General features: G+C 38.6%; 1 protein-coding gene across 1 annotated transcript; it reads left to right on the forward strand.

Moving 5' to 3' along the window:
- Window positions 1-12,645: 12,645 nt before the first annotated feature.
- LOC117095320 (cytochrome c oxidase subunit NDUFA4-like) lies at window positions 12,646-12,952 on the forward strand. The gene is given in 2 exon segments (XM_033232099.1): window positions 12,646-12,671; window positions 12,673-12,952. Coding segments are annotated over 2 exon segments (246 nt in total). The 3' UTR covers window positions 12,893-12,952.
- Window positions 12,953-13,160: the final 208 nt, after the last annotated feature.

The raw sequence follows: 13,160 nt of genomic DNA on the forward strand, positions 1-13,160 counted from the left end.
AAATAATTTACAGTCAGTATTGATTGAAGTATGTTAGTATCTTTTGTCAGAGATGTTGGGGAAAAAAGTATATTTTATCTTCCTGCATAAGCATTTTCCTAGAGATAATGGGGGCTTTTTGGGAAAGGCTTACCCCATAGTGGTTTTACTATACTCATGCTACTTCATGAAATCTAGCAGGAGGGATTTATTATTCTAATCTCAATGACATCTTGCTGAATGGATGAATGGACATTCATGTCATCTCAGTGACAACCCGTAAAATCATTTATCAATCACTTAAACCTCAGTGCTGATTTATCGGCTCTAGTTCAGGCCTCAGGTTGAGAGAAGGGTGTGGGGAGATAGTCGCATGTGGTCCAGGGTCTGGTGTTCTATGTTAGGTAGTTTGGATGTTGTTCTTTGGGGAATAGGGTACTAAAATGGAGATTTGGGGATACAGAAATGTGATCAATGTTTTGTTGGTTTTAAGAGGGAGTAATTATGGTGGGTAAGGGATTGGCAGGGTGAGGGTGAACTGAGGAGCCTAATAGTCCCATAGTTCTTTCTTTTATAATGAATTTCTCACTATCTAGTGTGCTGTGAGTGAGGCTCATGGAAGGTGTTTAGTAACGATTTGCTGAATGGATGAATGGGTTTAGCATGCATCAGAGCCTAAAGATTATCATGTGTCTGCTTTAATCCCTGATCTTGTATGTTGTTTTTCCAGCCCAGCAGCCCCATGACTTGGGGCAGGACAGCATACATCAAGGACACTTGAGCAACCCACTCAGTTCACCCCTCTTCCTTGCCTCATGAGACTAGTGGCCAGTAAGGCCGAGGTGGAATTTAAATTCCATTTGGGGGAATCACCAGGGATCTCTTTTTAATTCTGAGATAAACCTCTTTGACCTTGGCTTCTATTTTGAATCCTGATTCTGTCTGCCAACCTAAAATAGTCAAAAGGGTCAGAGTCAGTTTAAAGAAAGTTTATTCAAGCACAAAGATTGAGGATGGCCATCTTGGAAGCACAGATTCCAAAGAATGGAAGTCAGCGTCCTGAAGTATAGAAATTTGGGATTGTTTATATAGATAAAGTTCAGAGAAGCTTCACAGAAGTTCAATATCCTTCTACATAAGGCTTAAAGTATAGTTACAACCATCTGATTAGCTGAGGTGATTTTTCTTTTAGGAAAGGTATATTTAACATTCCACAATAAAGATATAACAGTCAAACAGTCATGGGGTCTTTTGCACCATCTTGTCTGAGTTAGGTATAGGACAATAAAGGAGGCAGTTAATCTGTAACAAAGATCAGTGATTGGAAGGATAGAAGGTCTGGCTTTGGGCCTGTCCTGGTCATTTACAGAACAAGAACAATGAAGAAGAGAGTTAATCTATAATAGAAGAAACAGAAGCTGCAGGCTGGGCACGGTGGCTCACCCTGTAATCCCAGCACTTTGGGAGGCTGAGGTGGGAGAATTGCTTGAGCCCAGGAATTCTACACCAGCCTGAGCAACATAGTGAGAACTCCATTTCTACAAAAAGAAAATAAAAAAGGAAAAGAAAGAAACAGAAGTTGCAAACATGTTGCATGCCTCAGTCTCCAGGGCTTAACTTCCCCTTGGCATAATACATTCAGAGGGTCCTAAAATGTATTTTAATTTCAGTTTCACCCATTTCTTCAAAATCTTTTGGAGAAAGCATTGCAGAAGAATCATGTATTTAGGTCGTTTATGTAGGTCAAAATCCCACATTGCTAGGAAGGCTCATTCCTAGGAAGTCATGTCCCATGGCGGGGAAAGTTGGAAAAGACCAAAGCTGAATTATAAAGCAAACATGGGAGAAATGGTCCTGAAACCTGATTCAGGCTACATGACTGCCTCTTCAATCAAAGTAATTTTTTGAGTGACCATTATTCCAGACTTTTCAGGTGTGCATTGGCTCAGTTACAAACAAATGCTGTAACAGCAGTATAGGCAAAAACAGGACCAAACAGCACAGATAATTATAATTACTAGAATAGGTAACAGCTTTTGCCACCAAGTTTCTAAGATTTAAAGCAGTTGCTTAGGCAATCATTTGGAGAGGGCCTTAGATCTGAAAAGTCAGTTATTTGGGTTTTCATGTCAGCCACTAATTTAGTGATGTTATCTGATTCATCAGGGATTTGAACATAACACTGTTTCTATGTTAGCACAAGCTCCCCCTTGGGCTGCAGCAAGTATGTCTAAAGCCATACAGTTCTGTAATATAGCCTTTCTCATAAGAGTAACTTCGTTGTTTAATAATGAAATACCCATATGGCTATCATTTAGGGCCTTTATGTATCTTTGGTTAGGGCCTCTACATGCCAAATGACATCCTCAATACCCGGTTGTAGTATGAAGATGAAAGCTAATAAATGGTCATACCCAAGAAACATAGAACAAACCCAATGAGATTGTGAATGAGGAAAATTTGCAGGTTTTAGCAGAGTATGAACTACTCAACCCTGTGCCCAAGCATATCCCAAGGAACGTCACCTAATCATCCTGGGGGTAACTGTGACCATAAGTTAGTGCCATAAAGCCCAGATGTTCCATTTGGAGCTAACCAATGAACACCTGCTGGTTGTGCCCATTCGGTGGCATGCCAATCAGTACTCTATCTCTATTGGGCCAGGTATTTTTGGTATAATTTCTGTGTTCCCAAAATAAGGGGACAAGCTGACTGAGCTGGCCAAAGAAGGGGGCAAGCCAGATAAAACCATCCCAAATTTGTGTTGTATCATTCTAAAATTGACTTGTCTCAACTCTCAGTTGGGGCAGCCTGGTTGTTTCATCCCTCAGTAGGGACAGCACCAGCATGAAAGCTAATGGACTAGTTTCTTTTACCGAGAAGCTCTTACTATGATCTTTATTCTGTAAAGTATTATTAACAGGCCAGTGATGTACTTTATCCTTAGTCCTACTAGCGTCAAACATCGATGACTATTTCTGAGAAACACAGATATATTTCTGATATTCTATCCTATCTTTTCCTGGGAGATACCCACCATAGAAGGCCAAAACTACTAGAAAGGGCATGAGACCACATACCCTACAAGTGTATTTTTGTAATCTTTTAGCATAGTCTTGGGCACATTGCAAAGAGAGGTTTGCTTGAAGGGCAACAGCTGGTGATAGTAGAACCAAGACATGAGAACTAAGAATAAAAAGAAGTTTAGTGGGAGCTTGTAAAGGAAAATCTTCATCATCTATTTATTAACAAAAGTTAATATTAAGCATTTGTTTACATATAGACCTGGTATGAAGCCTTGGATTTTAGCTGTCTACATCAGGTATCATCTTTTTTTTGGCCTGGCATTAACTTGAGTTGAGAGTCACCTTCCGGGGAAACATTCTACTCAGGAGATAGAGCCTTTTTGATGAGAAACATGGATCTAGGAGTCTAGTCTTTATCATTTTACAGCACAAAGATTAGTAAAGGACACTTTGTAAGGGCCCTTCCACTTCAGTCAGAGACAGTCTTTTAAAATATGCCATTTCCAATAAGCAAAATCTCCTGGTTAAAGACTGTGGGTCTTTAATTCTTCATTTCCTGAGAGGTCTCTAAGAATCTTTCACTAGATTATAATTCTTAGTTAATTGTTTCATAAGGTTATAACAATAAGGGAACATGTTTCCCTTTATAAATGAAGGAGTTACCATTCCCTGGGAGCAGATTCATAGGTTTGCCAGTTACAACAACAACTGATATTTTCTAAATGAGACTGATCTTAGGTTAAGAAAAACCAATGGAAGAGACTTTGGCCGTGGAATCTTTAAAACTGTTATTTTTGCCAATTGAATCTTAATTATTCCATTTGTAGGCTCCACCAATCCAAATGATTGGGGATGACACGCACAATGAAAGTGTTGGAGGAGAGGGCAACTTTTACATACTGACTGAATTTTTTGTCTGGTAAAATGAGTACCTCGGTCACTGTAGAGTTTTAAGGGAGCTCCCCAAGTCAGAATAATCTTTCCTGAAAGAATTTTACTTACTGCTAAGGCAGTCAGTCACTCTTCTACGTGGATACACTTCGAACCAATGAGAAAACATGCAACTAATCACTAGAACATAATGGTATCCTTGCAGTTCTGGCAGCTGAATAGAATCTAGTGGTCGTACTTCATAGGGGCCTTCAGTTCAAGGCCAATGTCCTTGGGAACTGTGTAAATGTTTCCCTAGATTATATTTTGAGCAGATAACATGGCAGTGATTGTATACCTTGTGAGCTATAATCAGAGATGGTTTTTAAAGGTATTGTTTTCCCCAAGCAACCATTTCCTCAGGGCTCCAATGAGTTGAATCACGTATATTGGTTAAAAATGATGACTATAATTCAGCAGGAAGCATAGGTAAATTATGTGGCCCACATTACACCTCATCTTTGGGAGAGTGTGTTCTCCTTTTCGTCTTCCAATTTTCCTGTTCACCTTCTGGAGCTCTGTACTTAACTCATTTTATGTGAAATTCAGGTGCTTCTTTAAAAGTTAATATAGATTACTTTTCTTGTTTAGATGCATTTAGTGCAACTCTTTTTGCTGCCGTATCAGCTAGCTGATCTGGAGTATCTGATTTGGGATGATCTGGGATTTTAATAATGGGCAGTGATCTTGGTATAATAATAAGTCTTCTAGCAATTGTGAAATAAGGTGTCCAAGTTTTACAGACTGATCAGAAGCGTTTAAAAACCTTCTTTGTTTCCATAGCATTCCAAAATCATGAGCAACTCCAAAAGCAGATCTGCTGCCTGCATGAATATTAGCAGTTATTCCTTTTGCCAGTTGACAGGCCCTGATTAATGCTATCAATTCTGCTTGTTGAGCACATGTGGCTCCTGGAAGGCAATCACTTTCTATTTCTCCCATTAAAGATACTATAGCATAACCTGCACAGTAAGTCCCAGATTCATCCTTTAAGTAAGATCCATCTGTAAACCAAACAACATCAGTGCTAGTAAGGGGAGTCTCATGGAGGTCTGTTCCAGGAGAGAGAAGCTGGTTGGTTAAGATTTTGCAATCTTGTGCCCTGTCATCTGAAGCCAGAGGCAAAAGAATGGCAGAGTTTAGATGATTGGACCTAGAGATTGTAATGTGAAGGGCAGAATTAGGGGGATGCTGACTTTTGACTGTCATCTATACCCTTAATCCCCTAGAAGTTCCCCTGACCAATACATTGGTTCTACTTGCTTCTGGAGTCTCAATTACCTGAGCCCACCACAGTCTAAGCACATGAAAGCAGTTTTCTTTAATTCAACAGTGGTTTTGGAGAGCTTTTTATCTTCTTCCTACAGGGAAAGAGCTTTGTCAGAGCCTCTCTTGAACAGGTCCACCATTGGAAGTAACTCTCCCAGTTACTGTTTAATTTTAGAGCTGTTTTTCTAGTTGTGTGTGTAAGTAAGCTAATTTAGGTATTTCAGAGGTATCTCATTTTGGTCATTGTAGTTTGGTGTCTTCACGGGTTAAGACTATTTCTCTAGATATTGACAGGAGATGGCCCCATAAGTATTGCATAGGAATCCAACTGGAGTTTCCATAGGTGGATCTCTCCTTTCAGAAGGAAGATGCGGTTTTTCATAGATAACTGCCCATAAATTAGGTTCTTTTTAAGCTGAAAGGGAAAGATGTTTTGGATCTGGTGTGCTGCCTAACGAGGATTACTCCTCAAGGTGTCATCTGTGAGTTGCTTCTCCCCTGTTAAGCGTCTTGGCAAAACCCATGAATCCTGGGTGCTTAAGGCACTGGGAGAGCAGCCTTTCATGGGGTCCCCTGGGTTAAGCAAGATTCCCCCGTGTTCTTTTTTGAGGATTGCCTATGGGACCATTGCACATCACGAGCAATGTGCTCAAACATTCCCACAAGAACCTAGTTGCCTAAGGTACATTTTGTCCAGGAAGAATAGTGTCCCTTATCTTTGGGATTTATCTTTGTTCTAATTAAAAGCTTTCCATTGGCTTTGGTCACTCAAAAAGGGACTTTAGATATGTCAAATGAATCCAGCTTCCGAGTTTAGCTAGTTTGTTTGTTTTTCTTTAATTACAAACTTTGCTTAAACCACAAAAAATTCACTTCCTCTTTCCAGAGAGAGAAATGATTTCCTTCCCTGACCATAGTGCGAATGAGAGAAAAGGCTATACGAACTCTAACGCATAGTTCAACAAACAACTCTTAACCTCAGAAAAAAGTGAAAATCACAAATCTATAGGACAGGCACAGTAGCTCATGCCTGTAATCCCAACCCTTTGAAAGGATCACTTGAGGCTAAGAATTTGAGACCAGCCTGGGCAACATGGTGAGACCCTGTCTCTACAAAAAATAAATTAGCCAGGCATGGTGGCCCCACACCTATAGTCCCAGCTTCTTGTGAGACTGAGTTGGGAGGATTCCTTGAGCCTAGGAGTTTGAGGCTGCAGTGAGCCATAAGTGCACCATTGCACTCCAACCTGCGCAACACAGCAAGACCCTGTCTATAAAAAAAGCAAGACCCTGTCTATAAAAACGAAACAAAACAAAACACAAAATAAAAAAAGCAAAATCTGAAAATAGCAGAATCTCTAGAGAACAAAACCCAAAACCTTACCTGAAAAGCAGAGCTTTAATTCCAGCTCTGTTGGGCGTGAAATTAGGTGGCTTGAATAAAGTCTGAATATCAACAAAAATCAGGGAGATTTGAGGTTGAAGAGGAACCTCACCAGAAACTCTTCCTGGCTCTAGTGAGGTGGTGTGGACAAAAGTCATTTGTGCTGATACCAATGCCCTGATTGTTGTTAGTGAAATGGTGGGGATCACAGGATGCTTGCTTTGGGTACCATCTGGGTAACCAAAATGTCAACCTAAAATAATCAAAAGGGTCAGAATGTAGTTTAAAGTGTTCAAATGCAAAGTGTGAAGATAGCCACCTAGGAAGCACAGATTCCAAAAAATGGAAGTGAGTGTTCTGAAGTGTCGAATTAGTTTATCTTTGGCCAGTGGGAACCTATTTAAGTTGTCTTTTGAATCTTTTGAACAATCTCAGTAATCTCAGAGTCTCCTTGTTGTCTGGCATGACAAAATGTTCTAGGCTCATCCTCTACTTTTTCTTTCTCAGACTTGGAATCAGCTATTTTTTTCTTTTTCTTTTTCTTTTTTTCTTTTCTTTTTCTTTTTTTTTTTTTTTTTGAGATGGAGTCTCGCTCTGTCACCCAGGCTGGAGTGCAGTGGCAAGATCTTGGCTCACTGCAACCTCTGCCTCCCAGGTTCAAGCGATTCTCCTGCCTCAGCCTCCTGAGTAGCTGGGATTACAGGCACCTGCCACCACGCCTGGCTAATTTTTGCATTTTTAGTAGAGATGGGGTTTCACCTTGTTGGTTAGGCTGGTCTGGAACTCCTGACCTCATGATCCACCCGCCTCAGCCTCCCAAAGTGCTGGGATTGCAGGCGCATGATTGCTTTGATTTAGAAATCATTAATAGAAACAGCAATATGAAAATTAAGACTCCTTATTGTTCTTAGGTTGATCTTTTCAGAGGATAGAGGTAAGAAATATATATATATATATGTATGTATATATAATACATCATGAATTTATACTGATACATATTCAAATATAGAATAGGACTTTTAACTAAATCTTCTGCATCTTACATTTGTATCTCCTTTCTCTCATGTCAAAAATCCTGGTTTCTGATGGCACCAAGACAATTACTTATTTGCTTAATCTCACAATACACACAACAGTCTCAGAACAACAATACCTACCACTAGTGTCAGTGATTTGATAATTTTAAGATTTATTTGCAGTTCTTTTTGTCCTCAGAGTATATCTCAATAGAAATTTATGGTCAGTTTACAATGTTTCAAAGTCATTTGGAATAGTTCCTCCATATGGTTTTGCCATCCACCTGATACACAGTTGCATTTACTTGATTAATTTTGCTCTCAATTGTTAAGTATCTCATTTTGTTATGTTTAATTTTATTTTGCAATTATGCAAAATATTTACACTGTACCAAATTCAAATATATATTCAAGGTATATATATATAAGGTATATTCATAGAAGTATTACTTTGACCCTGTCCCTTCTTCTTTTTTTTCCCTCATTCTATTGCCCAGGCTGGAGTGCAGTGGTATGACCTTGGCTCACTGCAGCCTCCTCCTCCTGGGTTCAAGTGATTCTTGTGTCCCAACCTCCTGAGTAGCTGGGCTTACAGGCATGCACCCCATGCCCAGATGGGAAACCCCATCTCTACTAAAAATTTTTAGTAGAGATGGGGTTTCCCCATGTTGGTCAGGCTGGTCTCGAACTCCTAACCTCAGTTGTTTCACCCACTTCGTCCTCCCAAAGTGCTGGGATTATAGGCATGAGCCACCATGCCTGGCCCTGCCCCTTCTATATAATTCCTTCTTTCATCATAGGTAACCATTTAAAGAACTACATATGTTAAGCCTTCCATCCCTTTAAAAATTTAAGGACTTATCCGAAGATGACTCCATGGTAATATAGAGATAATTCTCATTTCTTTTTGTAGCTGCATTATACTCCATTGTGTGGCTATATCCTGATTTATTCTTTGTTGAATCCATTATCTATTATAGATATTTGGATTGCTTCCAAGTTTATTATTATTAATGGTGTTGCAATGCATGGCCTTGTGCATCTTCTTATATTTTTGCCAGTGTATCTTTTGAATAGATTACTCAACATGGGATTGCTGAATAAATATCTAGCAAGGTATCAGCAAATGTTCCTCTGGAAGAGAGGTGCAGTTTTGCATTCCCACCAGCAGATCAAAAGTGCTTGCTTCCCCAGAGTCTGGTCAACTGTGTATGTGATCAAACTTTTGGATTTTTCCCATCCAATGATAAATGAGAACCAGAATCTCAGAGAAGTGTAAAAGTATACTTCTCTTATTATTAGCACTGTTGAGCTTTTTGTAGGTCACTTGAATTTGCTTATCAATTGTTTCTTAGCTTTGTCTGGCAATAGAGTGTCATAAGTTTTTTCTTCTCAAATTCTAAAATCTCTGTTTACGTGAAGAATATTCACTCTGAGTAATGTAAGTGGCACATATTTTCCCTGGTTTGTCATTTGTCCCCTATTTACATTACTTATGATGCTTCTTACATACAAAGGTTTCTAACTTTATTTTATTTTTTACATCATCAATTTTGTCAGTTCTTTCTCTTTTTACTTCTGGATTTTGAGTCATGATTGGGAACATTTTTCCAAGTGTCGTGTAATAAAGCAATTCACTCATGTTTCATGTAGTGTTTGTATGGTTTCGTTTTATCACATTCCTGATACACTTGGAATTTATCTTGTTTTAAGGTCTGAGAAACGGATCCGTTTCCCCCTTTTAAAGTATAGCTATCTATCTGTTAATAGTTATCCTAATACTACTCACTTAAATGTTCTTTTCCTCACTAATTTGAGATGCTGACTTTATTACATGTTAAAGTTTCATATGCAGTTGTATTCATTGCAGGGTTTTCTGTTCTACTGAAGGTATCACTAAGGGTTATGACTAAAGTTTGAATTCTAGTTAAATGAATAAGCAGGTCCTTATTCATTTAACAGGTCTGTGTTGCCCAGAGCACAGGAGAAGTGATATAGAATTGTATTAGCCATTGTCTCTGCAAGACAAAAGACATGAAACATTTTGGATGTTTAATGAATAGTTACATGAGTGACTCAATTAAAAAAAGTAAATTAGTAAATGATCAAAGAAATACACTTGAGATATATATTTTCTCAAGGACACAGTTTCTATGAAATAGCAATTAGTGACAATGCAGTAGTGAACAGTATAACAGAGAGAAAATAATGGTATTTATAATCTATCTGCTTAGAAAAAGAATAACTTTGTTGCATATTTTAAAATGTGAAACTCTGAGAACTTGTGTATAAATCTTAAAATACACTCAGATAATTTCATTATATTGAAAATTCTTACTACTGTATTGAAAATAAACCAATGATGAATCCTTTAGTGAAGAGAATCTTTTTTTTCCAATTGTGAATAATTGTAATTTAAATGAGATGTTTTCTTGGTTCAAATTTTGTGTGTAATATTTTTTAATAGTGAGGCACATTGATGTGTTTTGAAAACAGAGTGTAACAAAAACAGTGACCATTTCTCCCTTGAGAATGAAACTAATGACATAAAAATAATTAATCTAGGTTTTCATTACACTGGGAAGACAATTCGTAGACACCATTGTCCAGAAATCTTTGACAAAACGCCTAATTAGTGTTCTCATCTAGCTTGGAAGTAAGAGCCAGAACTCTGAAGTTATCACCCTGACTTTTGAAGGATTGTACATGTAATTCAACATAGCTATATGTGAAGAGCTCTTCACACATCTCCGCCTTTCTTTTGTAGTTCGACATACAGCACTGCAAAGTAAGTTAATTAATAGTTTTGTAAATAAATTACTTTAGGAGGTACACAGGGAAATTAAAGAAGAGGCGGGAAAGGTAGGAAAAGCATTAAGCGAGAAGGAAAATTGACAAGATTGAGAAAGGAACTTCTCCATCTGGCTAAAGATTCAGGGCTCAAAATTCCCTTTCCAGCCATGACTGGAGTGTGTGGAAGGAAATGACAGCTAGTCCTCACTAAGCACCTGGGGAACAGAAAGGCTCTTTCTATGGTGTTAACTTTGCAGTAGTTCTCTGGGTTTTCTTGCTTTAGGATGTTATAATCAAGACATATTGAAAGTGTAGCTTCCCTTTTTATAATCTTGCGATTCTGAGAACCAGCAGTACGAAATGTAGAGGGCAGTGAGATGAAAAATAGCTTGGGAAGAGCAGCCTACTTTATTTTCTCTTAAAGCTTGAAAATATTTTTGTTTTATTGAGAGGCCAAGGTTTGAATTGGCCCAATTAATATTCATGTGGTTTTACCACCCTTACTAAGTATACTTAACCTCTCCATTGGACATTTTCCATCTCTTTATTTATTATTACTATTATTATTATTATTATTTTTAACTTGAACTAGCCCTTAGTTTCACAACATTGGCTGCCCTCCCTAGGGGCATGAAAGTTACCTGAATGAAGTTTAACTCTAAAACATACAGTAAACCTTTTAAATTTGGTCACACTTGCCTCTGAGCCACTGTTAATATAACTAAATGGATGCCAAAGTTATTGTGAAAAACATTTTTTCCCTATTCTTTTAATCCTCTTATGTCAAATGGATAAGTGAATTTGTAGAGTATCATCATTCAGATTTGTCCTTGTTCTTCCTGCAGTTTTAACTGTAATCTCACCCTCAGAAAATGAAAAACTTCTTCTAACATCTTTGCAAACATCTCTTGTCTATGAAAAATTTTATGGCAAAATATGAGGGAATTATATGGCTTATGGACCCAGTAAAGGTTTGTGCTGAATGTCAGTTGAGGTGCATGGCAGAGGGGCCAAGTGAAGGCAAAGAAAGCGGGTGGGGAAATAGAAAACATTTTTAGTACCTGGTACAACTTAAATTTGCTACAATAGCTTTGTAAGACCCCATTGTGGGAAGGTGCTCTGGTAAGGCTTTTTCTGCATCTGGGAATTTTACCATGAATTTCAGGTCTCAACTAGGAAAAAATCTTCACTCAACTTGGTATTCTGGACTTTTCAGGTGTTGTGTCTTTTTGACAGCAAGAGAATAGGATATTTTCATTTATCGGCTCCCAGAAAAGTAAACATTGTTATTTTGAAGGGGTATGTGTTACAGGAGCATCTCACTATGTGCTTCCCCTTCTGATGTATTTTAATTCATTTAAAGATAAGCTTAAAAAACAAATATGAGGGACAGTTTTAAGGGGTGATGATTTTGAAAGTAAAAAACCCTAAGACTGGGTGTGGTGATGATTTTAAAAAATTCTTTTATTCACTTATTATGCAGACAACTATTCAACACCTGTTCTATGCCAGGCGCTGTGTTAGCTACTGGAAATGAAACAATGGCTAATATAGTTATAGTTCCTGCCTTTTACAAGGCTTGGTATCTAACAAGGAAGTGAGATAATTAAACAAATAACGTAAGAGTACATACATTTTGTGATAGATAATCATGTAGTTTATCATTCAAACTGGGACCTGAAGATGAAAGAGGAACTCTTAATAATTACCCTGGGCCAAGAGGTTTAAACTGGGATCACCCTGGGCAAAAGGAGATGCTTCTGACCTTAGGGCTAAGAGATCCAGAGATGGTTACAGGACTGTGTATAAGGATCACTTAATCCAGTCTGTATGTGGTGATGGTGGGAGAAAGATTTTTAGGAGGAAATTATGTTGTTACTCATGGGACTGCCTCTTCAGGTGGGTTCTCTCCTGCGGCTCTCTAATGACTGCCTGCACCTCTGGAAGCCAAATGCTTTATATTTTTATGACCAGGTGGGAGAAAGGAGTCTGCTACCCCAACAGCTCAACCCAAGACTTAGATTTGAGTCTCATTGGCCTGATGGACTCATGTGCCCATCTCTGAACCAATCACTGTGGACCCGGGAATGGAATATGGAGACTGGCCTATCCTTATAAGAGGTGAATTCAGGATAGTGCTAGGGAGGGGAATGGGTTAATAATAAAGCAGTTGGCAGATACTACTTAGCCCAGGGCCTGGTGACTAGGCTGGTTCTCTTCTTCCTAATCGGAGGCCTCTACCACAAACATGCTCCGCCAGATCATCAATCAGGCCACGGCATCCGAGCTTGATCCCCCTCTTTGCATTTATTGGAGCTGGAGATATGGGAGCGGCACTGTATCTTCTGCATCTGCCATTGATGAATCCAGATGTTAGTTGGGACAGAAAGAATAACCCAGAACCCTGGAACAAACTGGGTCCCAATGATCAATACAAGTTCTACTCAGTGAATGTGGATTACAGCGAACTGAAGAAAGAAGGTCCAGATTTCTAAATGAAATGTTTCACTATAAAGCTGCTTTAGAATGAAGGTTTTCCAGAAGCCATCTGCACAATTTTCCACTTAATATATTTCTCCTCTAAATGCATGAAATAATGTTGATGTAACCTACTGGAGATTATACTGATTAATAAATAACTGAAACTTGAAAAAATAATAAAGCAGTTCTTTTTTTTTTTTTTAAACGGAGTCTTGCTCTGTCGTCCAGACTCACGGCAACCTCCACCTCCCGGGTTCAAGCGATTCTCCTGCCTCAACCTCA

Source organism: Trachypithecus francoisi, unplaced genomic scaffold (assembly GCF_009764315.1).
Source record: "Trachypithecus francoisi isolate TF-2019V2 unplaced genomic scaffold, Tfra_2.0 Lachesis_group13, whole genome shotgun sequence".
In the NCBI taxonomy this organism is placed as follows: Eukaryota; Metazoa; Chordata; class Mammalia; order Primates; family Cercopithecidae; genus Trachypithecus; species Trachypithecus francoisi.